Below are 15632 nucleotides of genomic sequence, written 5' to 3'. Positions count from 1 at the left end.
ATTGAGTGAAAGACACTAAAAAGATAGTTGCATTGTAACATGTTCCTTTTAATGTATATGTATAGAAGAGGTAAGTTAATAAATTCATTATTCCTTACTTGATCCTCATTGATGAATGTTTGAGAACAATCATCATGATTGTAATGATCCAAGGCATGATAATCATGAACTTGTTTATATCTCCAACTTGGAATCTGTGAGATTTGATCGTCAGAAGCACCCTTAGCATTAGATCCCATGTTCATGTTGTAACCAAGGAGGCTACTAATTAAAGGGACAATGCAACAAAGCAACAAGAACAATAGAAAAGGGAAAGAGTAGCATATTGCATTCCAAGCGAGTAAGATTATGCATAGAACATTAGGTTTTGGTCCCATTCGAAAGTGCTCCACCCCTGCTCCCTGTCTTGGTCACTCGGTGTCTCTATCTCCCTCTTTTATGCTCTGCTAAAAGCGTCTGCGAACTTTCAGGTAATTTTTTTTAGATATGATTGTTTGATTGAATAACTGTTGCATGTCTCTGTCTCCCTCATGAGTATGATTGAATAATTGTAAGGAAAGCCAATCAACCAAGAACAAACACTGAGAACTGAGCCACTGAGCATTCGAGGCATTACCTCCGGAGTGGGTAGTAGGTTTGAGGGACAGCGACGGACGACAGAAAGCTGGAGAAAAACACTGGCGAGCTGGCGACGGACGATGGGGAGCTGGCGACGAACACTGGCAAGCTGCCAACGCACACGACGGACGGACGACGGGCAAGAGCTGCGGAGCAGGACCTGGAGATGCTCACGTTGGCGAACTAAGGGAGGATCTTCGAGCACGACGAACCAAGAGGATTAGCGAATGACCGGGTGAGACAGGAGGGCGGCGCGACGGGCGGCTAGGGTGAGACGAACGGCGGCGCGATGGAAGACCTTTGGAACTTGGAAGAGCTGCGTGAGGGAGAGGAGAGTGAAAGACTGAACTCAGAACGGCAAACCCTTTCCCTTTTTTTTTTTAATTAAATATCAAAACGGTGTCATTTAAGATGGGTATCGGTTCGGTTCAACCGACCGAGAACCATCCAGGTCAACAGTTTTAGCATGGTTTTTTCATTGACGGTTTCTTTCGGAAGACCGAATGGGGTAATACCATCGGTTCACGGTCCGACTAATCGGTCTGATCTGGTTTTTAGAACTATAGTATATACTCAAAAAAATATATAGAAAAACCAAAATTATAAAAATCGAACCGATCATCAAACCATTCTAGCTATTGGTTCATTGATTCAATCGTTATTTAATCAGAATAATCGTTTTATAATAAAATATAAATCACAGCAAATTAGAAAATCATAGGAACCAAACAGTTTAGCAAATTAAAACATAGCAGACTAACAATTTAACAAATTAACAACTTAACAAGTTCAAGAACAAAAAATCACAGTTTTAGAAAAAATTAAAGACAACAGAACAACAACAGCATAACAGAATCAAGAATATAATTAACAACCCTAAACCACAGTGACAACAACAATAATGAAGAAGAAAAAACACAAATCAACAATACTAAACCAATTAAAACAATAATTACGGTAAAAATACCTTCTAGAACACAGAGGTGAAGGAGCACGACCGAAGGCTAGACACGACAGAACTGAAGAAGAGGTGGCTTGGACCGCCACAGAACTAGAGCCGAGGAGGGTGGAGCGCAGCAAAACTAGAGTAGCAGAGGATGGAGCGTGGAGAAACTATAGCAAAGGAGGGTGAAGCGTGACGGAACTAGAGCAGAGAAGGAGTGGAGCGCAGTGGAACAAAGCCAGCATGGGAAAACAGAGGCTACGCGACTGAGGAACGACACGAAATGAGTTGCAGTGCAGATGGCAGTTTCGAGCGATACAGAAGACGAACACAGTAGGGACTAGGGACGGCGGCTTCAAGAAGTTGCAACAGCGACGCAGCGGTTACACAGGGGTAGCTACAAGCTAGACAGAGCAAGTGATGAATTTTTCTTTTGCTGAGGGAGTGAGAGAGGAAGAGAACTCGAGAAGAAGAAGAACATTGATGCTGAGTGCTGAGCTTAGGGCAAATCGAATTAGGTTTTACATTTTGTTTTCTTTTTTCTTTTCTAATGAATCAAACAGTGCCGTTTTGTCTCAAATTGTGAAAATCAGCAAAAAATTCTTAAAATACACCAAAATATCTTCATGTTACACCCAAATATCTTCGTGTTACACCCAAATTTACTGCAAATACAGAAAATATATTTTTTTAATGCATAACTTTTACATTATATTCAATTCAAACCATCAATAATGAAACATTATTCACCTACAGAATCATAAACTACTAACAGAAAAAATAACTAGAAAAAATTTCAATGAAAAAGAAGGAGGAAGAGGACGAGGAGGAAGTGGTGGTGTTGGTGACGATGATAACGAAAGAGAAGAAGAAGAAGAAGAAGAAGAAGAAGAAGAAGAAGAAGAGGAGGAGGAGGAGGAGGATGAGGAGGAGGAAAAAGAAGAGGAAGAAGAACGTGCAGTAAGAAGAAGAAGAAGAACGTGCAGTAACGGCTCGAAGCGCGTCAATATAAATGACTTGTATGGAAAAACGCTTGTATGTGGAGAATTATTCAAATATATTTTGAATAAGATTGAGGTAATAATTATATTCTCCTAAGACCATCTCCAATAGGAAACTCTTCCCAATCCCTATTTATATCCCACCTATCATAAAAAGTAGTTTCACACCCGCTTTTGCATCATAAACAGTAAATAGAAACTCAAAGCATCCATCTCTTCTCCATTAGGAAAAACTAACTTTAGTCTCTATTGTGGTCCCACTTAATTAGTTAATTAAAGTTATTAAAATTAATGTAGTTACTATTTTTTTCAATAATATTATTTAAATTTATAAATTCAAAAATAATTTACTATTAAAAGATATTAATATTCAAGAAAAAAATTTATAACAGCTAATTTTATAACAGTTACTTTCATAAACAATAACGGCATAATAATATTGACTAATTTTAAAAGTTATATATCACAAACGAATAAAACATATTACATCACAACAGTTAATTTTGTAAGGTGGTTAACATTTTAAATTTTATAAATAAAAATAAACAACCCAACTAAAAATTATTTTGTAAAGTGTGAAAATATTAATTTATTTTTTATGTAAATAAAAATAATTAAGTATAATTAATTATGATTAATTATTTAAATAATATTAATTAAAATTTAATATAATTATTTAAATAATAATTAATTAAATAATTAAATTATAATTAATTTATTAATAATTATATTAAATAATTATTCATTAATTATAAATATGATTTAATTATTTAATTAATTATAATTTAATATAATTATTTATTTTAAAGATAACTTGTCACATGACAAATTATCATTAGATATACAAGGTCCCTCTGTAGAGGAACATCCTCTTCTTCTTCTCTCCTCTCCAACGCATGAATCCCTCTGATACTACAGTAAATGCGCTTCAAATTTTCTCCGGTTGGAGATGCTCTAATGGCTCAAGTTGTAAGAGCATCTCCAATGAGAGAAAATTTGAAGCCCTGTGTAGTGCCAGAAGGATTTATGCGTACAATGAGTTATTGAGTTACAAAATGAACATCCCCATACTAAGGATAATAAACATCTTCCCAAAAATTTAAATTGATTTTGGGGTTCACCAAGAATCAAACTCTTGACTTTTTGAATCTAGAGTTCTAATATCATGTCATGATACCACTCATCCCAAAAGTTTTAGCTGATGAGAAAAGGTAACACTAATGGTTATATCTCTAATACTCTCTAAACCTCCATTGTACATCCTATACAAAACTTCTATTGGCTCCTCATACTTTCCCTTTCGAGAAACCTTAGTTTCTCCTCAGGACTCTGTATATCTTTAAAATAATGATTATATTAAATTATAATTAATTAAATAATTATATTTTTATTTAAATCATAATTAATATAAATAATTATATTAAATCATTATTAAATATTAGAGTAATTATCTAAATCAGTTTCCAAAGATTTTAAAATCAGATATTTTAGTCCACAAGAAAAATTAATACACATATCAATTTTCAAGGTTTTACTCCGGCAAACAAATTAGTCCCCAGTTTATTTTTCGGCAAAATAATTACCCAGATCAGTCCCCAAAGATATAAAAAATAGACATTTTGGTCCCAAAAAATTAATGTACAAATTAATCCCCAACATTTCTCTCTATTAGACATAGCAATCCTCCATCCATCCAACAACAACAACAACAACAACAACAACAACAACAACAACAACAACAACAACAACAACAACAACAACAAGTATTATTATTATTATTATTATTATTATTATTATTATTATTATTATTATTATTATTATTATTATTATTATTATTATTATTATTATTATTATTATTATTATTATTATTATTATTATTATTATTAATTGTACAATAATACTGTACTATATTTTTTTGTATTTTTTTGACAAAATAATAATAAATTTATTCATTAGATTCTTATATATATAGTCACTCAATAATAATAATAATAATAACAAAAAAAATTATTAGAGATCATTCTACAAGAAATTCAATGTTAAAATTATTTGATATTTTTGTATTTAATACAATTAAAAGATGTGCTATGTAAAAAAAATGTTTGTATTAAAAAATATGTATTAAAAGAAAATATTTTAATTTAGATTTATATTAAATACATACTTTTTTTTAATACAAACATATTTTTTAAAATAGGACATTTTTTTATTATATTAAATATAAAAATATCAAATAGTTTTAACCTTGAATTTCTTGTAAAATAATCTCTAATAATTTTATTGATTATTATTATTATTATTATTATTATTATTATTATTATTATTATTATTATTATTATTATTATTATTATTATTATTATTATTATTGATCTGTCCGGTAGCTATAACTCGACTCAGGTAAAATTATAAATCGAAATATGATCAAAACTAAATAAACACGTGTTTTATGGGGAGTACGTGGAAAGTACGTATTTTGGTCTTTATCCTATCAAATTAAACAACTATGTGCCAACCCAAATTGGCACAGAATCTCTCCGTAAATCTCTCTAAACAAGCTCACTAAAGAGCAATTACCACAATATTAGACCCACTAAGTAACCACACAACAATTCTATAAATACATCCACTCCTGACATGAAAGAGGTACACTATTCATTCTGAGTAATTTAATATTCATCTTCTACTCTTATTAACTTGAGCGTTGGAGTTTCTTTGCAGGTCCCAACCTCCTCCGGTGTTCCTTGACGGCTGAAGTATAGCTCGGCGTCTAAAAAGCTCCATACACACGGAAGAAGGAGTTGTACCTCGATTTATATTACTAGACAGGAACAATTATTATTATTATTATTATTATTATTGTTGTTGTTGTTGTTGTTGTTGATACGTCACCAATGTCCTCGGCCGCCCGAAAAGTTCGGCACGTGAACAGATAAGATCGGCCTCACTCATTTGAAAATAGGAAACGTGCTCAACAAATCTAATTACCAAAACAGAATATGATAACCAACCTACAAACTCGGACTTATCCATAGTAAACGGGTAAAACAACTTCTATAAAGCCGAACTCATATTCTCGGCTAAAGGACATGTTCCATTCTCAGTCTTCTATTTTTTACTTAACTGATTCATTGAAGATCATTATTGACTTGAGCGTCGGAGTATCTTTTGCAGGTATTCCCGCCGCGGTGTTCGATCCAGGCCGACGTGTAGCCCTTCCTCTCCGACAACCGCCTGCTCAGAATTGCTAAACCTTGGCCACCCCAGTACCAGGACGAATCACTTGGCGCTCACCGCGGGCCCGGAATATATCTAATCTCACCATCCATTTTATTTAGTTTCTTACCTTGTTTTGCAGGATTCTCGATCCTCGGACATGGCTGACAATGAGAACCCTCAACCCACACAGGCAAAGCTCCTAGCTCAAATAGCCGAACTCCAGGCAGAGGTGCGGAGGATAGCTGAACTGTCCGCACAGAACAATGGAAAGCATGAAGGAGAAACCTCCAAAAGCTCGGCACAGGGCAACATAGATCCCCTGAACATCACTCCACCTAAGGAGAAGCTCACCCTTGAAAACTCCTTTTCTGAAGAGATCATTAAGTTTCAGATGCCAAAAAATTTTGTGCTACCCACGGCACTGGAACCATATAAGGGGTTCGGTGACCCCCGAGCTCACGTCAAGAAATTTCAATCCATGATGTTCTTTAATGACGCTAATAACGAACCAGTGATTTGCCGAGCTTTTTCCACTTATCTTGATGGTACTACATTAGTGTGATTTTCTAAAATATCTGCAAGTTTCATTTCCTCTTTTGAGGAGCTGGCGAGATCTTTTATTGATTAATTTGCGACATCGAGAATATATGTCCATGGATCAGACTACCTGGGAACAATCAAGCAAGGCCAATATGAGAGCTTAAAGGACTACATGACCAGGTTCGCTGAGGCTACTATGGAGATCCAAGACTTGGATCCAGCTGTCCACTTGCATGCCCTCAAAGCTGGCCTCAGACCTGGCAAATTCCAGGAGACCATTACGATAACAAAACCAAAAATACTAGAGGAGTTCCGAGAAAGGGCTGCAGGTCAAATGGAGATTGAAGAACTCCGCGAGGCCCAAAAGCCGGACAAAAAACCACAGCGGAAAGATGAGGAAAAAGCTTTCAGATCACCAGGCAACAAGGATACAAAGAGGCCCTTCAAGCTCACATCAAAATATAACACGTATACCAGATTCAATACCAAGAGAGAAAACATCATCAAAGTGATTCTAAATGCCAAAATCGTGAAGCCACTAGCTCGAACAGGGAACTACCAAGACCAAAGGTTCGTGGATAGAAGCAAGCATTGCGCCTTCCACCAGAAGTTTGGCCATACCACGGATGACTGCATCGTGGCAAAAGACCTGCTCGAAAGACTGGCACGCCAAGGGCTCTTAGACAAATATATCGAAGGTCAGAAAGCCAGAAGGACAAACTCGGACAGGAACGAGCACAAACAAGCAGTGACAGATAAGAACAAAAAAGATCAGACAACTCCTGATCCGCCAAGAGGAATCATCAGCCACATCTCAGGAGGATACGCAGGCGGAGGTGAAACAAACTCGGCCAGAAAACGAAGCTATAGGGCGATGCTGGCAATCGAGGGAATATTGCAGCCAAAGAAGGAGAAGGACCCAGATGTCACAATATCCTTCAATCAATTAGACTTCAGATCAGCAAGCCCTAACCTCGACGACCCAGTAGTAATCTCCATATAGGTTGGAGAGCTATTGGTAAGAAAAACACTACTAAACCCAGGTAGTAGTGCTGATGTTTTGTTTTATTCTACCTTTAAAAAGATGAAGTTATCAGAAAAAACAATACAGCCTTCTTTTGGAGAGCTAATTGGGTTCTCCGGAGAAAGGGTCCCCATCATGGGATACATATGGCTAACGACCACGATGGGAGAGATCCCTATGTCAAAATCTATTGGTATTCAGTACCTAATAGTAGACTGTTATAGCCCTTATAATATTATTATTGGGAGACCCGCCTTGAATATATTCAAAGCGGTAGTGTCCATGTTACACTTGTGTGTTAAGTTTCCAGTACAGGAAAATAGGATAGCAACAGTGTACGCCGACCACCAGGAAGCTCGGCAGTGCTACAATGTCAGTCTGAAACAAAGCCCAGCAAACATGACAGCTCGGCCACAAGTTCAAGCAATACACGACACTGCAGAGATCCTCACGTTGGCCGAGCTCGACCCAAGAGAAGACCTCGGCGAGAGACCCCAGCCAATGGATAACCTCCACCGAGTAATATTAACATCGGATGACAAACAATATACACACATTGGTGAAGCACTAGAAGGAGAGGAGCGCACAAAGCTTATAAGTTTACTGTGCCAGAATGCCGACCTATTTGCATGGACACCGGACGACATGCCTGGAATAAGCCCAGAAGTCATCTACCACAACTTAGCAATTGACAAGGCAGTCCGACCAGTGGCACAAAAGAAAAGAAACCTCGGAGAAGAGAAAAAACAAGCAGCACTAGAAGAAACCAAGAAACTCCTCAGCGCAGGTTTCATAAGAGAAATCCGCTTCACCACATGGCTCTCAAATGTGGTAATGGTAAGGAAAAACTCAGGTAAATGGTGTATGTGCGTCGACTTTACAAATCTAAACAAAGCTTGCCCTAAATATGCTTACCCTTTACCTTGCATTGATAAATTAGTTGATAATGCTTCCGGTTTCAAAAGTTTGAGTTTTATGGATGCATATTCTGGCTACAACCAGATTCTAATGCACCCAGACGACCAAAGCAAAACAGCCTTTATAACACAACATGGAAATTTTTGTTACAAGGTGATGCCTTTTGTTTTAAAGAATGCAGGAGCAACTTACCAAAGGCTAATAGACAAAGTATTCCAACATCAAATAGGTCGGAATATGGAAATTTACGTCGATGATATGGTGGCAAAAACACCTGCACAAGGATCACATTGTGACGACCTGGTAGAAGTCTTCAACCAGATCCGAGCTTATAACATGCGGCTCAACCCGGACAAATGTGCCTTTGGAGTTCACGGGGGGAAATTCCTCGGCTTCATACTAACCTCACGAGGTATAGAAGCCAACCCAGAGAAATGCAATGCAGTCCTGAGCATGACAAGCCCAAAGATAGTAAAAGAAATCCAGCAATTAGCAGGGAGGGTAGCCGCCCTATCACGTTTCCTACCTACAGTGGCAAACCGATCTTATCATTTCTTCTAGACATTCTCTAAGGGCAAGAAATTCACATGGACGGAGGAATGTGAAAACTCCTTTATGGAACTCAAACAGCTCTTAACATCACCACCAATACTCCAGAGACCAAAGGCAGGTAAGCCGTTGTATTTGTATTTATCAGTATCTAACCATGCCATAAGCTTGGTCCTAGTGATGGAAATAGGAAAAAAGCAAAATCCAGTATACTTCATTAGTAAGGTACTACAACCAACAGAAACAAGGTATCCGAAGATAGAGCAGCTAGCATTGGCACTTATCACTACGGCAAGAAGACTGCGACATTACTTTCAAAGCCACACAATCATAGTACGAACAGACCAACCATTAAGGCAGATATTAACCAGACCCGAGCTTGTCGGACGATTAATAAAGTGGTCAATCGAACTCTCCGAGTTCGACATTCAGTACGAGTCGAGAAAAATCCTGAAGTCACAAGTACTCACCGGCTTCGTATCAGAAATGACTAATGAAACACAACACACAGAAGCCAATTGGAGTATACATGTAGATGGAGCATCAAACATAGAAGGAAGCAGAGCTGGGGTACTGCTAAAAGAGGGAGAGAAAGTGATAGCCGAGCAATCACTACAGTTTCGCTTCAATGCGAGTAACAACCAAGCGGAATATGAAGCTCTGCTAGCAGGACTGAAGCTCGCCCAACAACTCAGGATACCTCAAATAACAGTCTACTGCGACTCCTCACTGGTAGTACATCAAATCAAGGGCGAGTACCAGGTAAAAGATCCTTTGCTAGAGAAATATTGGCTCATAACAAAGGATCTTATCTCAAAGTTTAGTAAATTTGATATTATTCATGTAAACCGAGAACAAAACACCAGAGCCGATGTGTTATCCAAGCTAGCCACAACAAGGCAGGCGGAAAACACACCGGCCTTGTCCCAACTAACACTTAACAAGCCAAGATTTGAGCAGGACACAATATTAAGCATCATGCAGGAACCAGACTAGAGAACACCTTTTCTCAATTACATCAACACAGGTGCTATACCAAACGAGGAGTCGAACTTAGCGCTCTTCCGAAGAAGAGCAAGCTTCTACACAGTACTCGAAAATACCCTGTACAGGCGAAGACACTCCCAACCACTTCTCAAATGCATCAGCAACGATGAGGCCAAAGACGTTATGGCAGAAATGCACGAAGGGGTTTGTGGAAACCACATCGGCGGCCAAGCACTGGCAGCGAAGATATTGCGAACAGGATACTATTGGCCGACGATAAAAATGGACTGTATTTCGAAAGTCAAGGCATGTGATAATTGTTAAAAGCACGCCACCCTCTCAGAGATCCCGGTCGAAGAACTCCACACCATAGAGGTAAGCTGGCCTTTTGATAGGTGGGGATTGGATATCCTCGGACCTTTTCCGAAAGCGCCAGGCCAGGTAAAGTTCCTTTTAGTATCAATAGACTATTTCTCTAAGTGAATAGAAGCACAACCACTAGCACATATAACGGCAGAAAAAGTGCGATCTTTCCTATGGAAAAACATTATATGTAGATATGGTATCCCAAGAGAGATAATCTCGGATAATGGAAGACAATTTACAGACCATAAATTTGCTGCCTTTTTAACAAATTTTAGCATTAAACATCATTTCAGCTCAGTCAAGCACCCGTAAACTAACGAGCAAGTTGAATCAGCTAACAGAATTATCTTACAAGGCTTAAAGAAAAAGCTCGGCGAGGCCAAAGGAGAATGAGCTGACCTCATTCCAGAAATCCTATGGAGTCATAATACCAGCATCCAATCTGCTACATGAGAAACTCCCTTCAAACTAGTATATGGTGCAGAAGCACTGATCCCGGTAGAGGTCAGCGTCCCAACTTTAAGGGCCGAGCTTTATGATCAATCGAACGACTTGCAAGCTCGAACAGCCGAGCTGGATCTTGTGGAAGAAGAAAGAGACATCTCAGCCATAAAGCAACGAGCCAGGAAACAGTTCATAGAGCGAAGACAAAACAAAAGAGTAGTTCATAGGTCCTTCAATAAAGGAGACCTTGTACTCAGGCGAACAGAAGAAGTTCGGAAAACTCCAGCACATGGCAAATTAGCAGCAAATTGGGAGGGACCTTTCCGAGTTCTCCAGAATCTCGGAAAGGGGGCTTACAAACTAGAAACTCTTAAAGGAGATCAACTTCCAGGAACATGGAATGTCTCCTCACTAAGGGAATATCAATAATGACACATGCTGTAAATCCGCGAATGATGGTACTCTTTTTTCCCTTCGAAGGTTTTTTCCCAAAACACATGGGTTTTACTCGGAGAGGGTTTTAACGAGGCCGGACGCCACAAATCATTATATAAATGTCACTTATATTGCAAGCAAAACATTTATGTTATCATAATAGCTAGCAGATATTTCAGTCAATAACAGTCAAAATAATCCGAGCTTCATACTCGGAAACTAAAAAAAATGTACGCCGAGCATAGTACTCGGAAAAATCCAAACAACAAAAGCAAATCAAGTTTTTACAACAAATTGTAAGGGCTTACTCCGCCTTATCACCTATACTAGAGCCACCACTCTCCTTATTGATAACCTCATCATCAAAAAAATGGCCGTCGACGACCATCTTCATTACGTAAACACCATTGCTATTGCAAAACAAAACCTTACTGTTATCATAACTTTGCCAAAATATCATATCTTATAAAAGGCTAAACAGTCACCATAAAACCGAGCTCCATACTCGGAAACCAAAAAATCACAACCGAGAATAATACTCGGAATTATCCAAAATGCAAAACAAACAAGTTAAATACAAGTTCTAAGGCCAAAGTGCCATATATAGAGCTTACAAAATAAAGCATAAATAAAGGCCTAATCTGCCTTATCACCAATGCTGGACTCCTCACTATCACTTCCAGCAGCAGCCTCGTCATCCACAAGCTGGCCATTCACGACCACCTTCATAACATCAAGCCTCGAAGCATCGGCTTCCGAGTAGAGCACCTTAACCTGAGAAACAGCACGCTCAAAACCTTGAGCAAAAGCCTCATAAATTCCACTCTCTAACTCTTTAATCCGAGCAGAAAGTTGATCATTCTCAGACCCCATAGTCTTCAATCGTTCAGAAGACGCCTGATGCAGCCGCCTCTCCTCAGCCAATTCCAGCTATTTCTTCTCTATGGAAGAAGATAGCTCAGCAATTTTTCCCTCCTTTTCCTGGATGATTCCAGACAGCTCCTCAACACGGGAAGCTTCCTTCTCTTCCCAACCCAAAGCGAGCTCCTGTGCCCTACCAATAGCCACAATACGAGCACCAATCACCTACAAAAAGAAAACAATTAATAACAACATCACAAGAACACCATGCACAACACTGCAACAGTTAGTTATACCTGAAGAAACCGGCTAACACCAGCTCGACCCACTTCATCAATCATCTTCATGTCATCCGGAAAATAGCAAAGCTCGTCAGCCATAGTACTAAAAGGGTAAATCTTTGCCCATAAAGATCTAGCATGCTCATTTTCATCATATCCATAAAGCCTTTTCTGCGATTCATACGTAGACTCAACCATTTGCAGTATCATTGAAGACTCTCTTTTACTGTCCAATACCTCGGCGAGACCACCTTTCACCTGTCCTCTCTTCCGTTTAGACTTCTGCACGGGGCCATATTGAACCATCGCAGCAGTAGGACCTAAACTTCCTTCTCACTTTTCTTGTGTTGGTTGAAGTAAGACTTCAAACCCGCAGTGGTAACAGCAGGAGCTTTCTCGGCTGCAAATCAATAATAATCAAATCAGGAGGGACATGTCAAAATAAAAAAGTAAAACAAACATAGTAAAACAAATTACCTATGTGCTCATACACAGCCTGCCTATCAGTATCCCATTTCAACATTTCAGCAACCGACAACAAACCTTTTGGACCCAAAGACTTAAACAAGAAATCCATCACGATATCATCGTCAAGAAGCCTATCATCTACGTCCAGTGCTTGATATGGCTCGGGACACCAAAATAAAGGGAACCTTTCGACTAAGTGCTCGTTCAAATAAAAGGGGAATTCCTCAGGAACACTTCTAACCTTTACAAACATGGATTTGAAATCTTTAAACGAAGATTTATATAAACCGAATATAGCCCGACGAGGATAGCTACTAAGGTTCATCCACAAACCCCGACTCACCCTTTTCGCTTGAAATAAAGAGAAAAATAGCCTGAAAGACGGCGGCTGATCTAACAGTTCCATCAATATCTCGAACGCCCGAACGAAACCCCAAGAATTAGGGTGGAGCTGGGTTGGGGCGCAATTTAACCAATACAAAACCCCACACTCAAACTCGGTAAAGGGAAGCTTCACGCCCAGCTCAGTGAACAGACAGCTATACATGTAGAAGAAGGACCAATCATTTAATCGGTCACAGACCCGGTCATCCCTCCCGCAAGGTAATAACTCTATCCTAACGTTACTACCATCTCTGACCCAAATATTCGACCCCAACAGCCTCACCGACTCCTCATCATCGAACTGAGACACACGCTCTTTTACCCTAGCATCAACCCAACCATATGGGTCACCCACATTACAGTTCTCCATCAAGGGCAACGAAAGAGAAAGCAAGAAAGCAAAGAAGAAAAGCAGGGAAGAATCAACACTGACCTTGCTTACTCATTTTCAGACAGGAAGAGAAATAAACTTTTTTCCAAAACCCAGCAGTTTGAAAGAAAAGAGAAGTACAACAAAAGATAACCTCTATAAAACAAACGGTTATTAAACCCCTTGCATTCAATCCAGATTGTTAAAAAAGAGAAGCATTAACTCACTGAGAAATCCAACGGACAGGGGTGCCTCGGAAAACGGAGCACGTTTCACATCAATCGTGTCATAATGGCGCGAAGAACGAAGCCATTACTACATACGAAAACGTTTTACATTCTGCACAGAACCAGGTCGAGCTTGGGGGCTGTAAGGAACATACACGGCAACGATTCAGCGGCCGAGGCTTGTGACATCCCTGATTCGAAAGCTCGCCTTAGTCCTGTCCAAACCAAGGCAAGCTTGGGGGCTATGATACATCACCACTATCCTCGGCCGCCCGGAAAGCTCGGCACGTGAACAGATAAGATCGGCCTCACTCATTTGAAAATAGGAAACGTGCTCAACAAACCTAATCACCAAAACAGAATATGATAACCAACCTACAAACTCGGACTTATCCACAGTAAACGGGTAAAACAACTTCTATAAAGCCGAACTAATATTCTCGGCTAAAGGACAGGTTCCATTCTCAATCTTCTATTCTTTACTTAACTGATTCACTGAAGATCATTATTGACTTGAGCGTCGGAGTATCTTTTGCAGGTATTCCTGCCGCGGTGTTCGATCCAGCCGACGTGTAGCCCTTCCTCTCCGACAGTCGCCTGCTTAGAATCGCTAAACCTCGGCCACTCCAGTACAAGGACGAATCAATTATTATTATTATTATTATTATTAAGTGACTATATATATATATATATAAGAATCTAATGAATAAATTTATTATTATTTTTATTTAAAAAATACAAAAAATTATAGTACAGTATTATTATGTAATTAATAATAATAATAATAATAATAATAATAATAATAATAATAAATAAAATTATTAGAGATTATTTTACAAGAAATTTAAGGTTAAAACTATTTGATATTTTTGTATTTAATATAATCAAAAGATATACTATTTTAAAAAATATGTATTTAATATAAATCTAAATTAAAATATTTTCTTTTAATACATATTTTTTAATACAAACATATATATTTTTTTTACATATGACATCTTTTGATTATATTAAATACAAAAATATCAAATGGTTTTAACCTTGAATCTTTTGTAAAATAATCTTTATTATTATTATTATTATTATTATTATTATTATTATTATTATTATTATTATTATTATTATTATTGAGTGACTATATATATATATATATATTTAATGAATAAATTTATCATTATTTTTGTCAAAAAAATACAAAAAATATGTACAATATTATTGTGTAATTAATAATAATTATTATTTTATTTTATTTTTGGACGAATCACTATTATGTCTAACAGAGAGAAACGTTGAGGATTGATTTGTACATTAGTTTTTCTTGTGGACTAAAATGTCCGTTTTTAAAATCTTTGGGAACTGATCTGGGTAATTACTCTGCCAAAAAATGAACTGGGACTGTCTGTCGAAGTAAAACCTTGGGGATTGATCTGTCATCTGTGTATTAATTTTTCTTGGGGACTAAAATGTCCGATTCTAAAATTCTTGGGGACTGATTTGGGTAATTATTCTAAATATTATGTATATTATTATATTAAATTATAATTAATTATTTTTATTTACATAAAAAATAAATTAATATTTTTACACCTAACGAAGAAATATTAAATTATAATTAATATTTTTATCACAACCTCAACTAGAAGAGAGATTTTGTACTATACCATTAATTTTTTTTAAAAAATGCCCAACTTTAAAATAGACATCACCATAGACAGTTGAAAGAGGAATTGATTGAACACATGCCAATTTTACAATTCTTGTCATCAATTATAGACCTTAGTTATGTTTTTCTTTGTATTAAGTAATTTTACAAATTAGTATAATTCCAAATTATATATTGTATATCATTGTTATATATGAATTTTTTTAATATTAATATCTTTTAATAGTGAATTATTTTTAAATTTATAAATTTAAATAATATTTTTGAAAACAAATAATTACATTAATTTTAAATATTTTAATTAATTAATTAAGTAGGACCATAACAGAGACTAAAA

General features: G+C 37.2%; 1 protein-coding gene and 1 pseudogene across 1 annotated transcript; both read left to right on the top strand.

Moving 5' to 3' along the window:
* Nucleotides 1–6256: 6256 nt before the first annotated feature.
* Nucleotides 6257–7321, top strand: LOC148554823 (uncharacterized; annotated as a pseudogene).
* Nucleotides 7322–9979: 2658 nt separating this feature from the next.
* LOC148554822 (uncharacterized) lies at nt 9980–11035 on the top strand. The gene is made up of 2 exons (XM_088490514.1): nt 9980–10085; nt 10635–11035. The coding sequence occupies exons 1-2, from the start codon at nt 9980–9982 to the stop codon at nt 11033–11035; spliced, it is 507 nt and encodes a 168-aa protein (XP_088346640.1).
* The last annotated feature ends 4597 nt before the right edge of the window (nt 11036–15632 follow it).

Source organism: Arachis ipaensis, chromosome B6, assembly GCF_059453495.1.
Source record: "Arachis ipaensis isolate K30076 ecotype BB chromosome B6, ASM5945349v1, whole genome shotgun sequence".
In the NCBI taxonomy this organism is placed as follows: domain Eukaryota; kingdom Viridiplantae; phylum Streptophyta; class Magnoliopsida; order Fabales; family Fabaceae; genus Arachis; species Arachis ipaensis.
Note: the sequence above shows the minus strand (reverse complement) of the source record. Positions and strands in the feature narration are given on the sequence as shown.